This window comes from Cyanistes caeruleus, chromosome 4 (genome assembly GCF_971803275.1).
Source record: "Cyanistes caeruleus chromosome 4, bCyaCae1.hap1.1, whole genome shotgun sequence".
In the NCBI taxonomy this organism is placed as follows: Eukaryota; Metazoa; Chordata; class Aves; order Passeriformes; family Paridae; genus Cyanistes; species Cyanistes caeruleus.
In genome coordinates this window covers 352,612-368,199 of record NC_141704.1, presented here as the reverse complement: position 1 = coordinate 368,199, position 15,588 = coordinate 352,612, and the positions used below count along the sequence as shown (strand labels likewise).

Below are 15,588 nucleotides of genomic sequence, written 5' to 3'. Positions count from 1 at the left end.
GTCCCTGGAGCCAGCGGGGATCAGGACCCTGCAGCCCCCAGAGCCCCCTGGAGCCAGGGGGCATCAGGACCCCACAGCCCCGCTCCCTGCTGGCTCCAGGACCCCTCTGCTCCATCATCCTCATCACCCTGGACAGGGAGGAAGGCCCAGGGAGCCTCGGATCCGCCGGGAGCCGTAGCGGGAACGCCGCAGGACAAATGGGAACGGCGGGGAACGATGGAAGCGACGGCACGGAAATAACCGGAGCTGCTTCAGCACAAGGGAGAACTAAAAATAATAAAGTTATAAATGATAGAATCGGGGAATGGTTTGGGATAGAAGGGACCCCCAGGAGCCCCCAGTGCCCCCCTGCCATGGCAGGGACACCTCCCACTGGCCCAGGCTGGGGAAGGGAAGGATCCAGGGAGAGCTTCCAGAATGTTCCAGGGCCTGAAGGGGCTCCAGGAGAGCTGGGAATGTTCCCCTGGAGAGGAGAAGGCTCCAGGGAGAGCTCAGAGCCCCTGCAGGGCCTGAAGGGGCTCCAGGAGAGCTGCAGAGGGACTGGGCCAGGGCTGCAGGGCCAGGAGCCAGGGAATGGCTCCCAGTGCCAGAGGACAGGGCTGGATGTTGGCAATTGGCAATTGGGAATTGCTGGCTGGGCTGGAATTGCCAGAGCAGCTGGGGCTGCCCCTGCATCCCTGGCAGTGGCCAAGGCCAGGCTGGAGCCTGGGGCTGGGAGCAGCCTGGGCCAGTGGGAGGTGTCCCTGCCATGGCAGGGGGGCACTGGGGGGCTCGGGGGTCCCTTCTATCCCAAACCATCCCGGGATTTTGTGATCCCAGCATTCCTGGCTGAGGAAGAACAGGGGAGGGATTCCCCCATTGGGGCTCTCCGGCCCCAATCCCAAGGAATGACCGGGGGAGCAGCGAGCCTGGCTCTGCCCATTCCCGGGGGATTCATCATCCCACAGCCCTGGGCTCGCTGCCCCCTCCCCGGGGCTGATGAGGAAATTGAGGCATCCCAAAATATCCTCTCCTTCCACGGATCCCTGCGCTTTTCCCTCTGTCATTTCCCCGCTGCGGCGCTGGAATTCGCTGCTCTCCGAGCCCGACTTCCCCGGCAGCTCCGGGAGAGCCGAGATCCCTGGAAAAGCTGAGCCAGCAGCCCCAGCACGGCCGGGAGCGTTCCCTGCTCCAGGCATCCCGGTCTGCCCGCAGAAACCGGAGACGCGGGAATCTTCTCCTGGATTCATCCGCCCTCAGCCTGCGTCCCCCTCAGCAATGAAGTGCCCGGGAAAAGGTGGAAATCACAGCAGGAAATTGGATTTGTGCTGAATTTCCTTTGGCTGCTGGAATGCAGATCCTCAGCAGCACCTGGACACCCCAAACCTGGCAGCTGGAATTGGGGGGTGCATCTTGGACACCCCAAATCTGGCACCGGGAATTGGGGGGTGCATCCTGGACACCCCAAACCCGGCAGCTGGAATTGGGGGGTGGATCTGCTGGAATCCAGCGGGGTTCCGGCTGCTCCATGACCAGGAGAGGGAAAACGGGGTCAGCGTTCCTGGAACGGGGATGATCCGGACACCGGGAGATGCCTCTGCTTCCCAAAACCGTCACCGAGGGGACGGGAACGGGCACAGGGAACGGGCACAGGGACGGAGCCGGCAGCTGCTGCCGGGCACGGCCGCTCCAGGGCTCCGGGAGGAGGCTCCAGGCACTCCCTGCCGTTATCCCGGATTCCAGGAGAACTGCAGATCCCAAGGGATGCACAGCAGGGCTGCCCCTCCAGCCGTCCCTGCCCTGGATCTGGGGGCTCCCAGCCCCTTCTGTCCCCGCTCCCGGCTCATTCCCGAGGATCCTCCGGAGCGGGGTCAGGGCAGGAACGGGGAGAGCTGGAATGCGGGAGCGGCTCGGAGCCCAGCCCGGAGCCCAGCCCAGCTCAGAGCCCAGCCCAGAGCCCAGCCCAGAGCCCAGCCCAGAGCCCAAGCCCAGTTCAGATCCCAGATCCCAGCTCAAATCCCAGCCCAGCCCAGATCCCAGCCCAGAGCCCAGATCCCAGCTCAGATCCCAGCCCAGAGCTCAGATCCCAGCCCAGCTCAGATCCCAGCTCAGATCCCAGCCCGGAGCTCAGATCCCAGCTCAGATCCCAACTCAGATCCCAGCCCAGAGCTCAGATCCCAGCCCGGAGCTCAGATCCCAGCCCAGCTCGGATCCCAGCTCAGATCCCAGCTCAGATCCCAGCTCAGATCCCAGCCCAGCCCAGATCCCAGCTCAGATCCCAGCCCAGCTCAGATCCCAGCTCAGATCCCAGCTCAGATCCCAGCCCAGCTCGGATCCCAGCTCAGATCCCAGCCCAGCTCAGATCCCAGCTCAGATCCCAGCTCAGATCCCAGCCCAGCTCAGATCCCAGCTCAGATCCCAGCCCAGAGCTCAGATCCCAGCTCAGATCCCAGCCCAGCTCAGATCCCAGCCCAGCTCAGATCCCAGCTCAGATCCCAGCCCGGAGCTCAGATCCCAGCTCAGATCCCAGCTCAGATCCCAGCTCAGATCCCAGCCCAGATCCCAGCTCAGATCCCAGCCCGGAGCTCAGATCCCAGCTCAGATCCCAACTCAGATCCCAGCTCAGAGCTCAGATCCCAGCTCAGATCCCAGCTCAGATCCCAGCTCAGGTCCCAGCTCAGATCCCAGCCCAGAGCTCAGATCCCAGCCCAGCTCAGATCCCAGCTCAGATCCCAGCCCAGCTCAGATCCCAGCCCGGAGCTCAGATCCCAGCTCAGATCCCAACTCAGATCCCAGCTCAGAGCTCAGATCCCAGCTCAGATCCCAGCTCAGATCCCAGCTCAGATTCCAGCTCAGATCCCAGCCCAGCTCAGATCCCAGCTCAGATCCCAGCCCAGCTCAGATCCCAGCTCAGATCCCAGCTCAGATCCCAGCTCAGATCCCAGCTCAGCTCCCAGCCCGGAGCTCAGCTCGGAGCGATCCAAAGCCGCCGCACGTGACGGGAAGGAGGAGAAGCAGCTGTGGAAAAGTGGGACAGCAGGGCCGGGAGCCAGGGAAGAGCTCGGGAGAGCGGAGCTGCCTCCCCTCTGCAGGGGACAGGGACACACCGAGCTGGCATTGTCATTCTCACTGTCACTGTCACTGTCATTGTCACTGGCACTGTCACTGTCATTGTCACTGTCACTGTCATTGTCACTGTCACTGTCATTGTCACTGTCATTGTCACCGGCACTGGCACCATCACTGACACTGTCACTGTAACCGTCACTGGCACTGTCATTATCACTATCATTGTCACTGTCATTGTCACTGTCATTGTCACTGTCACCATCACTGTCACCAGCACTGTCACTGTCACCATCACCATCACCGGCACTGGTACTGTCACTGGCACCATCACTGTCACCGTCACTGTCACTGTCACCGTCACTGTCACTGTCACCCCAGCCCTGCCACAGGACACCCTGAGACCCCCTCGGCCCCCAGGGGCTGAGCTGTGCCGGCAGCTCCGGGAAAAGTCCGGATGGATCCAGGATCCCATCACAGCCAGGATGGATCCAGGGATGGATCCAGGATCCCATCACAGCCAGGATGGATCCAGGGATGGATCCAGGACCCCAGCACAGCCAGGATGGATCCAGGATCCCAGCACAGCCAGGATGGATCCAGGGATGGATCCAGGACCCCAGCACAGCCAGGATGGATCCAGGGATGGATCCAGGGATGGATCCAGGAATGGATCCAGGATCCCAGCACAGCCAGGATGGATCCAGGGATGGATGCAGGATCCCAGCACAGCCCCAGCCCCTGGCACAGCCCAGGTCACCTCCAGGACACCACGGTGACACCGGGGCCGTGCCGGGTGAGACCTTTCCCACTGCCAGGCCCTGCAGATCCAGGGCAGCTCCTCCATGGAAAATCCTTCCCAAGGCTCCCCACGGCTCTGCCGCTTGCTCTGGGGATTTCGGGGGGGTTCTGAGGTGCCCCCGGTGTCCCCAGGGGTGCCCGGTGCCACCGCAGCGCAGGAACTGGAGCCGGGGGGGCCGTTCCCAATCCATCCCCGCTCCATCCCATCCATCCCTCACGTCTCCAAACGTCTGGCACCAAACGCAGCCGGCGCTAACGGAGGGGGAATATTCATGATTCCCAATTCTGGGAGCTGCAGGAATGGGGGTGTTTGGATCAAACCCCCCGGCACTGCCGGGGCTGGGGAGGCTCCGAGCGGGGAGGGATGGGAGCCCTGGGATGAACACGGAGCCCTGGGATGAACACGGAGCCCTGGGATGAACACGGAGCCCTGGGATGAACATGGAGCCCTGGGATGAACACGGAGCCCTGGGATGGACACGGAGCCCTGGGATGGACACGGAGCCCTGGGATGGACACGGAGCCCTGGGATGGACACGGAGCCCTGGGATGAACACGGAGCCCTGGGATAAACACGGAGCCCTGGGATGAACACGGAGCCCTGGGATGAACACGGAGCCCTGGGATGAACACGGAGCCCTGGGATGAACACGGAGCCCTGGGATGAACACGGAGCCCTGGGATGAACACGGAGCCCTGGCACAAACACGGAGCCCTGGGATGAACACGGAGCCCTGGGGCAAACACAGAGCCCTGGGATGAACACGGAGCCCTGGGATAAACACGGAGCCCTGGGATGAACACGGAGCCCTGGCCCAGCTGGGAACCCCCAGGACCGCTCCGAAGCGGGAGCAGGACGGAACCGGGATGGGATCCCTGGGGTTCTGGGGCCGGAGTTTCCCTGTCCTGCCGGGGGAGCCGGCACCGCGGGCCCGGCTCTGCCCCCTCGTCCCGCACGGAGCAGAGGCTCCCGAGCCGGGAGACGGGAACGGAGCCAGCGCAGGCTCATCCCACACTGAAAGCAGGGATCGATTCCCGAGGCACGAGGGCCGGAGCGTTAATTGCAGAGCTCAGCTCTGTGCCAGCACCGAGGCTCTGCTCCAATTCAGCGCAATTTTCCGTGCGCTGAGGAATTCCGGCAGCTCCCGAGGAGCTCAGAAGGTCAAAGCTCCGCTCTCCCGGCGGCGTTTCCACGCTCGTCCAGCGGAGCGAGAAACAGCCGGGGCTGGGCACGGAGCAAACCTCTGGAGCGGCTCCCGGAGCAGCGTTCCCAGGAACGCGAGCTGGCAGGTGCCAGGATCCCCTCCAAGCATCGGTGCCACAACACCGGGCAGCAATTCCGGAGTGGAACGCGAGCGCCTGGCGGGAGGAGGCGGCTGGGGAAGGATCTGGCACAGCCGGGTCTCCGGGGGCCGCTCCTGCCAGCGGCAGATCCAGCAGCAGATGGGCCGAGCGGGGCCGCACGGAAAAGCTGCTCCGTAATTGCTGGCAAAGCTCATGCCCGGCTGCTCCGGCACCAGCCCGGCTCCTGCTGCCGCTCCGGCCCGGGGGCTGCTCCCGTTCCGCCGCTGCTCTCCGAGCCGTGAGCGATTTCCCGGGATGCCAGCAGCTGAAATCCATACAGGAGCCCAGCTGTGCCAGCTCGCAAACGAACCCCAGCCGGAGCAGGCCTGGAGCGCAGAGCGGGGCCCATCCCCGGGTCCCCCCCGGCGGATCCGAGCTCCCTGCGCTGCTCGGGATCCGGCCCCGCTTCCAGAGCCGCTCCGGGCGGGAGGACTCCGGCAGCTGCTCGGGAATCCAGGGAATCGCAGCACTTGCTGCCCGCAGGGCACATCCCGGGCTCCCAGCACACGCTGACTGCGGCTCCCATTAAATATTGATCCGGGAACTCCGCTGCCCCCGCGCCTCCTCTCCCGGCTCTGCCAATATTTAGAATCCATTAAAGTCGCGTGCGGCGCGCTCGGAGCCGCCGAGCCCGGTGCGTTACACAAGCCCGGGATGAGTTCACGGCTTTGTTCCTCGTTAATCTTTCATGCTCGTTGAGTGCGGAGCGATTTGTGTAGTACAAACCCCGCGGATCGCGGCCGCCACCGGCTCCGTGCGCATCCTGCCCGCGCTCCCAGCGGGAATGGAATAAATTGGAATTGCCAGCGGCTCCGCCGGCGGCGAGACCTCAGATCCAACCCCCGGACCTCGGGACCGGCTCCGGGACCGACCTCGAGGCAGGGACAAGGACAGGGGGGGACACGGGGGGCTCGGCCGAGCTGGTTCCTCCAGGATTGTCACCAGAAAGATCCTGGGATGGTTTGGGATAGAAGGGACCCCCGAGCCCCCCAGTGCCCCCCTGCCATGGCAGGGACACCTCCCACTGGCCCAGGCTGCTCCCAGCCCCAGGCTCCAGCCTGGCCTTGGCCACTGCCAGGGATGCAGGGGCAGCCCCAGCTGCTCTGGCAATTCCAGCCCAGCCAGCAATTCCCAATTCCCAATTCCCAACATCCAGCCCTGTCCTCTGGCACTGGGAGCCATTCCCTGGCTCCTGGCCCTGCAGCCCTGGCCCAGTCCCTCTGCAGCTCTCCTGGAGCCCCTTCAGGCCCTGCAGGGGCTCTGAGCTCTCCCTGGAGCCTTCTCCTCTCCAGGGGAACATTCCCAGCTCTCCTGGAGCCCCTTCAGGCCCTGCAGGGGCTCTGAGCTCTCCCTGGAGCCTTCTCCTCTCCAGGGGAACATCCCCAGCTCTCCTGGAGCCCCTGCAGGCTCTGGAACGTTCTGGAAGCTCTCCCTGGAGCCTCCTCATCCCAGTAAAGAATTTTTTCTGATATTTGGGATAAAATGAACTGCAAGCCCTCGGTGTTTCCAGCCTGGCCTGGGCAGTCCCAGGGATCCAGGGGCAGCCACAGCCCCGGCACCGCAGTCCCAGGGATTTGTGCCGGTGCCTCCATCCCCTCCCCGAGGCTTTGGCAGATCCCACCGAGCCATTCCCGGCTGGAAAACGCCGCCTGTGGCAGCCCCTCCTCCCTGGCAGGGCTGTGCCATCAGCCTCTGCAGGGCCCCAGAACGTTCCCAGCTCCCGGCACGGCGCTGCCAAGCCGTGCAGCCGCCCTCTTCCCAAAATCCAGCTGGCTGCTCCCTGGAAAAGCTCCCGGAGGACACCTGCGGACCATCTGGCAGCGGCACCCACGGGCCCCGGGCTCCCCGCGGGGATCCAGGGTGGCTCAGAGCCGGGAGCGGCGGCTCTTTTCCAGGGATGGAGCAGCTGGGACTGCTAAAAACGGGTGGGATGTGATCTTTCCCGGCTCCTTTCCCGGCTCCTTTCCCGGCTCCTTTCCCAGCTCTCCCGCAGGGTTATAAATCCAACTGGGTTTATAAATCCAACCAGAGCGGCCTCAAAGCGGAGCTGCCCTTGGCTCCAAGGTCGTTCCGTGCCCTGCCTGCCTCCGGCGAGGCTGGCGCAGCTCCAGGCTCGGAGCTCTCCCGATCCCGCGGGAATATCCCGGGAAGCGGCGAGGGACAGGGACAGCAGCAGCTCTGAGGGGCTCAAACATTCCCTGCCATCTGCTGGAATCCTGGATGAGCAGGACGGCCACATCCACGCTGCTCTCCCAGGGAATGAGGGACACGCAGCGGCCTCCACATTCCCGGCACACAAAAATCCCAAATCCAGGAGTCCAGGCCTGGCACCTGCGAGAGCCCCTGGGGTCGGCAGGACACGGGCACAGGAATTCCCCCGGCACCACCCCCGGAATGTCCCACATTCCAGCCGGGATGCCGATCCCCGGCTGCGAGGATCCCACAGGATCCCGGCCCGGATGATCCAGCAGCTCCCTGCCTTCGGAATGTCAGCAGAAAGCCAAGGAAGCCGCACGCAGCTCCTCCGAGAGCTGGGAAAAAACCTCCCCGAGCCCAAATCCATCTGTTCTCCCTCTTCCCGAAGCCATTTCCAGCTCTCCGGTGCCGCCGGCCTTTCCCTGCCGGGGCGCTGGCAGAGCAGCAGGATCCCCCATCCCAAATCCCGGATCCCTGCTGGGGGGCACAGCCGGGGCAAGCCGGGGAGCCCCAGCCTGGCATCCCGGGAAAAGACGTCTGGAAGCGTCCCAGGGCCATCCCGACATTCCCTGGGGAATCCCTCGCCTCCGGGGCCAGCCTGATCCGGGCTGTGCCAGGGGGTCCCGGGAAAGGAGCCGGGATATTCCCAGCGCTCCCGAGGGCCCCACGCCGCCCGTCCCATGGGGATCCGCGCCGCCCGCTCCCCCTCCTCCGCACAGCTCCCAGTTAAGAGATCAATTTAGATAAATTGGGGGCTGGAGCAGATTTGTGCTCCAGAAAATTCCGCCGGAGCGGCTGGTGGGGCCGGGAACCGATCCCAGGGAACGGGAAATGGGAACGGAGAGATCCCGAACTCTGGAACGCTGCTGGCACCGACACCCCGGGAAGCTCCGGGGCAGAACCGAGAACCGAGCCCCTCTCGCTCTTCCCGGGAACCGGCTCCTCCTTCCATCCCAAGGAACTGGGATGGGATGAGGCCTCCCGATGGATCCAGGGCCGGCAGACGGCTCCGGGGAGGATGGATCCACCTCCAGATCCGATGGATCCCAAACCCCGCCGCAGGCTCCGGGGGCTGAGCCTCGGGAATGGTTCCCTGCATCCACAGGCACCGGGAGCATCCCAAGGATTGGAGCATCCCACAGTGGCAGCCCCAGATGGGGATCCCAGGGAGATCCCAGCAATCCCAGAGAGATCCCAGCAATCCCAGAGAGATCCCAGCCATCCCAGAGAGATCCCAGCAATCCCAGAGAGATCCCAGCAATCCCAGAGAGATCCCAGACATTCCAGTGAGAGATCCCAGCAATCCCAGAGAGATCCCAGACATTCCAGTGAGAGATCCCAGCCGTCCCAGGGAGATCCCAGCAATCCCAGTGAGATTCCAGCAATCCCAGTGAGAGATCCCAGCCATCCCAGTGAGAGATTCCAGCCATCCCTGTGAGATTCCAGCAATCCCAGTGTGAGATTCCAGCAGTCCCAGTGAGATTCCAGACATTCCAGTGAGAGATTCCAGTCCTTCCAGTGAGAGTTTCCAGCCATCCCAGTGAGATTCCCACTATCCCAGTGAGATTCCAGCCATCCCAGTGAGGTTTTCCAGCCATCCCAGTGAGATTCCCGCTATCCTGATGAAGATTCCAACCATCCAGGCCAGCTTTTCCAGCTGTTGCAGCAGCTGGAGATCCGTCTCCATCCCGATCCGTGCTGTTCCCGGATGGAGCCGAGCACCGGGGCCGGCGCTCCCGGGATTCATCCGACGCCCGGAGAGGAGAGGCTGGAGAGGAGAGGCTGGAGAGGAGAGGCTGGAGATGAGGAGAGGCTGGAGATGATGAGAGGCTGCAGGATTCCATCGCTCCCTTTTCCATCTGTCACCTCCTGTCCCCTCCATCCGGAGCCATTAGCGCCCGGCAGGGCGGGATGGGATTCCCGACGGAGCTGCGACATCCCGGCGCTCCTGCTCCGCTGAGAGGCCGGGAAGAGCCCACAGAGGGGGAAAAGCTTCCAGGGGAGCCTGGAATCAGCCCCAAATTGCCTTTCATGTGTTTTATATTTTATATTAAATAAAGGCACGTATGTTCCTAGGATTTATATGGATCACAGAATCCCGGGATCCCTGGGGCTGGAAAAGCTCTCCAAGGTCACCGAGTGCCAGCTGTGCCCGATGCCCACCTTGTCCCCTGAGTGCCACCTCCAGGAATTCCCTGGGCACCTCCAGGGATGGGCACTCCAAAATTCCCCTTCCAGGGCCTGACCCCCTTTCCATGGGGAAATTCCTGAGGCCGTTCCCTCTCCTCCTGTCCCTGTTCCCGACCCCTCCTCTGCTGATTTCCAATAAATGCTCAGATCTCATAAATATTCCCATGGATTTCCTGTAAATCCCGACACATTCCACATCCATGGAACACGTTCCACAGCCATGGAACACGTTCCACATCCATGGAGAACATTCCAGACCCATGGAACACGTTCCACATCCATGGAGAACATTCCACACGCATGGAGAACATTCCACACCCATGGAGAACATTCCACACCCACAGAGAACATTCCAGACCCATGGAACACGTTCCACACCCACGGAGAACATTCCACATGCATGGAGAACATTCCAGACCCATGGAGAACATTCCAGACCCATGGAACACATTCCACATCCATGGAGAACATTCCACAAGCATGGAGAACATTCCAGACCCATGGAGAACATTCCACATCCATGGAACACGTTCCACATCCATGAAGAACATTCCACACCCATGGAGAACATTCCACATCCATGGAACACGTTCCACATCTATGGAGAACATTCCAGACCCATGGAGAACATTCCAGACCCATGGAACACGTTCCACACCCACGGAGAACATTCCAGACCCATGGAACACGTTCCACACCCATGGAGAACATTCCAGACCCATGGAGAACATTCCAGACCCATGGAGAACATTCCAGACCCATGGAACACGTTCCAGACCCATGGAACACGTTCCACACCCACGGAGCGATGTCCGTGCCGACGTCTGATCCATAAAAAGTTGTGTCCGCGCTCCCTGAGCTCCGGATCCATCTCTGGAAGAGCAGCTGGATGGGGGATCCCCACCCCGAGCCCCAGAGGGGGAATCCGGTCCTTCTGGAATTCCTGGATGTTTTTTCCATCATTTTAACTGCTGGGGTGGAAGGGGAGGGGCGGAGCCGTCACTAATTGCACTGCCAGCTAATTAAGGACAGCGCCGTTAACGACAGGGACGGGAACGCTGCGCAAGGATGAGACCTGGGGAGCAAAAACCGGGATTTAACGGGAGCAGAACCGGGAGCAGAACAGGACACGAGAGGAGATCCCGCTGATCCTGAGGAGATCTCACTGATCCTGAGGAGATCCCGCTGATCCTGAGGAGATCCTGCTGATCCTGAGGAGATCCTGTTGATCCAGAGGAGATCCTGCTGATCCAGAAAAGATCCCACTGATCCTGAGGAGATCCCGCTGATCCTGAGGAGATCCTGCTGATCCTGAGGAGATCCTGCTGATCCTGAGGAGATCCCGCTGATCCTGAGGAGATCCCGCTGATCCTGAGGAGATCCTGCTGATCCTGAGGAGATCCTGCTGATCCTGAGGAGATCCCGCTGATCCTGAGGAGATCTCACTGATCCAGAGGAGATCCCGCTGATCCAGAGGAGATCCTGCTGATCCTGAGGAGATCTCACTGATCCTGAGGAGATCCTGCTGATCCTGAGGAGATCTCACTGATCCAGAGGAGATCTCACTGATCCAGAGGAGATCCTGCTGATCCTGAGGAGATCTCACTGATCCTGAGGAGATCCTGCTGATCCTGAGGAGATCTCACTGATCCAGAGGAGATCTCACTGATCCAGAGGAGATCTCACTGATCCAGAGGAGATCCTGCTGATCCAGAGGAGATCCTGCTGATCCAGAGGAGATCCCGCTGATCCTGAGGAGATCCTGCTGATCCTGAGGAGATCTCACTGCTGCCAAGGAGATCCCACTGCTGCCAAGGAGATCCCACTGCTCCCAAGGAGATCCCATTGCTCCCAAGGAGATCCCGCTGATCCCAAGGAGATCCCGCTGATCCCAAGGAGATCCCGCTGCTCCTGAGGAGATCCCACTGCTCCCAAGGAGATCCCACTGCTCCCCTCCAGCCCCCGGCCCGTGGCAGCTCCGGGCCCCGCGGAGCCGATGCCAGAGGAGCAGCGGGAAGAGGCAGCTCTGGGAATTGCTCCAGAATTCCACGTGGCCGGAACAAGGCGCCATCCAGGAATTGCCAAATTCCCGTTCCCACAGCAACGCGGGGTCACCTCGGGAGCCGCCGCCCACCAGGCCGGCCCGTGGTGCTCCAGGGTGGAAAACAGCCGGGAAAAGGTGGGGTTGGAGCAATCCTGGCTCGGCCCCCTCGTGTGCACGGGCAGGAGCATTCCCAGGAGCCTTCCAGGAACCTTCCTGGAACCTCCCCAAGAACCTTCCCATGAACCTTCCCAGGAACCTTCCCATGAACATTCCCAGAAACCTCCCCAGGAACCTTCCTGGCATCTCCAGAGACACTGGAGGAGGATGAGGATGAGGATGAGGATGAGGATGAGGATGAGGATGAGGATGAGGATGAGGTGAGGATGAGGAGGAGGATGAGGAGGAGGATGAGGATGATGAGGATGAGGTGAGGATGAGGAGGAGGATGAAGAGGATGAGGATGAGGATGAGGATGAGGATGAGGATGAGGATGAGGTGAGGATGAGGAGGAGGATGAGGAGGAGGATGAGGATGATGAGGATGAGGTGAGGATGAGGATGAGGATGAGGTGAGGATGAGGATGAGGATGAGGATGAGGATGAGGATAAGGATAAGGATGATGAGGATGAGGTGAGGATGAGGAGGAGGATGAAGAGGATGAGGATGAGGATGAGGATGAGGATGAGGATGAGGATGAGGATGAGGATGAGGAAAGATGTGCCAGAACAAGGCAGGCTCTCCGAGGGTCTCGGGAGCTCGGTGATCCCACAGCTCCGAGCACATCGGCCATGGAGGGAACGCAGCACCAGAGGGAAAAGCAGCAGCACAAATCCATCCCTGAGGAGCCCCTGCTGGGCTGGGATCATGGGACACAGCGGCAAGGGCCCGGCTCCTGCAGCCACAGCCCGGTCCTGGAAAGGGACACGGGGATGGGAGCCTCATCCCGGCTCCCGGAGCAGCTCCGGAGCTGGGAGGGGCTGAAGGAGGCTCTGTGGCACAGGCCCTGATCCCTGATCCCCGATCCCTGATCCCTGGTCCCAGAGTTGGGAGGGGCTGAAGGAGGCTCTGTGGCACAGGCCCCGATCCCTGATCCCTGATCCCTGATCCCAGAGCTGGGAGGGGCTCAAGGAGGCTCTGTGGCACAGGCCTTGATCCCTGATCCCCAATCCCTGATCCCCGATCCCCGATCGCTGATTCCCGGTTTCCAGCTCAGCACTGAGCTCTGAGCAGTCAGGGACGCTCCGTGTGTGACACGGGGGCCGATCCCTCGTCCCCACTCCTGGCACAGCTCCGGAGCTCCGAGCGGGGTCAGGAGCACCGCACGGATCGGAGCCGTGTCCCGTTTCTCACAGAGCTCCAGAGCTCCAGACCCAGATCAGGAGCACCGCACGGATCGGAGCCGTGTCCCTTTTCTCACAGAGCTCTGAGCAGGGTCAGGAGCACCACACGGATCGGAGCCGTGTCCCGTTTCCTGCAGAGCTCTGAGCAGGGTCAGGGATGCTCAGCACGGATCGGAGCCGTGTCCCGTTTCCCGCAGAGCTCTGAGCGGGGTCAGGGGCTCTCAGCACGGATCGGAGCTGTGTCCCGTTTCCTGCAGAGCTCCGGAGCTCCGAGCAGGGTCAGGGGCTCTCAGCACGGATCGGAGCCGTGTCCCGTTTCCTGCAGAGCTCCGAGCAGGGTCAGGGGCTCTCAGCACGGATCGGAGCCGTGTCCCGTTTCCCGCAGAGCTCCGGAGCTCCGAGCAGGGTCAGGGGCTCTCAGCACGGATTGGAGCCGTGTCCCGTTTCCTGCAGAGCTCCAAGCGGGGTCAGGGATGCTCAGCACGGATCGGAGCCATGTCCCGTTTCCCACAGAGCTCTGAGCAGGGTCAGGGATGCTCAGCACGGATCGGAGCCGTGTCCCGTTTCCCGCAGAGCTCCGAGCGGGGTCAGGGATGCTCAGCACGGATCGGAGCCGTGTCCCGTTTCCCGCAGAGCTCCGGAGCTCCGAGCAGGGTCAGGGATGCTCAGCACGGATCGGAGCCGTGTCCCGTTTCCCACAGAGCTCCGAGCGGGGTCAGGAGCACCACACGGATCGGAGCCGTGTCCCGTTTCCCACAGAGCTCCGAGCGGGGTCAGGAGCACCACACGGATCGGAGCCGTGTCCCGTTTCCCACAGAGCTCTGAGCAGGGTCAGGGGCTCTCAGCACGGATCGGAGCCGTGTCCCGTTTCCCGCAGAGCTCTGAGCAGGGTCAGGGATGCTCAGCACGGATCGGGGCCGTGTCCCGTTTCCTGCAGAGCTCCGAGCAGGGTCAGGGGCTCTCAGCACGGATCGGAGCCGTGTCCCGTTTCCTGCAGAGCTCCGAGCAGGGTCAGGGGCTCTCAGCACGGATCGGAGCCGTGTCCCGTTTCCCTGCAGAGCTCCGAGCGGGGTCAGGGATGCTCAGCACGGATCGGGGCCGTGTCCCGTTTCCCGCAGAGCTCCGAGCGGGGTCAGGGATGCTCAGCACGGATCGGAGCCGTGTCCCGTTTCCTGCAGAGCTCCGAGCAGGGTCAGGGATGCTCAGCACGGATCGGGGCCGTGTCCCGTTTCCCGCAGAGCTCCGGAGCTCCGAGCAGGGTCAAGGTCGCTCCTGGCGCCCGATCCCGGCTCATCCCGGCGCTTTCATGTCCCTGCTGGCCTGAGAGAGCTCAAGCACAGAGCCGGGAGCAAACTGTGCGGGAACAATGCGGCGCTTCCCGACACTTCCCGACGCTTCCCGACGTTCCGGCGCCCGTGGGAGCGCTCCGGCTCCTGACAGCATCACCAGCTGCTCCGGGCTGGGGCAGAGCTCCCCGAGCCCGGCCGGCCCCACGGCCCCGGGACGGAATCCAGGGATTCATTCACCTGGAGCCATCTCCAGCAGCTCTCCCGGGGCTGCCCCACGGCTGGGACACGAATCCCAGGAGGGACGGAGCCGCCTCCCGCAGCCACCAGAGCCCGTTCCAGCCCCTCCTGCATCCCAGGGGATGGGATCCCAAGGAAGGGAAAGGGGGACTCGCTCACCCCAGAGAGAGCAGGAGCCCCACAGGGAGGGGTCTCCACGCAGAGCCACTCCCGGCCCCCGGCCAGCCCCTCCCTGTCCCCGCAGTGTCACCTGGGTGCTGTCCCCTGTCCCCTCCCTGTCCCTGCAGTGTCACCTGGGTGCTGTCCCGTCCCCTCCCTGTCCCCGCAGTGTCCCCAGGCGCTGTCCCCTCCCTGTCCCCTCCCTGTCACCTGGGTGCTGTCCCCCTCGAGCCGCGGGGGTCGGATGCTGGACAGGTGAATGGTTTTGTGGTCCCCGGAGTTGAGCTTCACCACGATGGCGTCGGCATTGAGCACCTGCATCACCTGGGGACAGAGACGGAGTGTGGGCACACCTGGGCACACCCAAACACACCTGGGCACACCCAGACACACCTGGGCACACCCAGACACACCCAAACACACCTGGGCACACCCAGACACACCTGGGCACACCCAGACACACCCAAACACACCTGGGCACACCCAAACACACCTGGGCACACCCAGACACACCCAAACACACCTGGGCACACCCAGACACACCTGGGCACACCCAGACACACCCAAACACACCTGGGCACACCCAGACACACCTGGGCACACCCAGACACACCCAAACACGCCTGGGCACACCCAAACACACCTGGGCACACCCAGACACACCCAGACACACCTGGGCACACCCAGACACACCTGGGCACACCCAGACACACCCAAACACCCCTGGGCACACCCAAACACACCTGGGCACACCTGGGCACACCCAAACACACCTGGGCACACCTGGGCACACCCAAACACACCTGGGCACACCCAGACACACCCAAACACACCTGGGCACACCAAGGGCCAGGTGCCACCGGCGCTGCCAGCCATGCCCAGCACAGAGAGCGGCCCCAGCTCCAGCCCGGCTGTCCCGGGGGTCCCGGGGGTCCCGGGACGG

General features: G+C 62.8%; 1 protein-coding gene across 1 annotated transcript in view; it reads right to left on the bottom strand.

Moving 5' to 3' along the window:
• Window positions 1-15,588, bottom strand: part of SND1 (staphylococcal nuclease and tudor domain containing 1) — a 94,973-nt gene that overhangs the window by 51,941 nt on the left and 27,444 nt on the right. Inside the window, exon 10 of the mRNA XM_086886225.1 lies at window positions 14,856-14,969. Within this exon, the coding sequence (XP_086742351.1) occupies window positions 14,856-14,969 (114 nt within the window). The remainder of the gene's footprint in view (window positions 1-14,855; window positions 14,970-15,588) is intronic.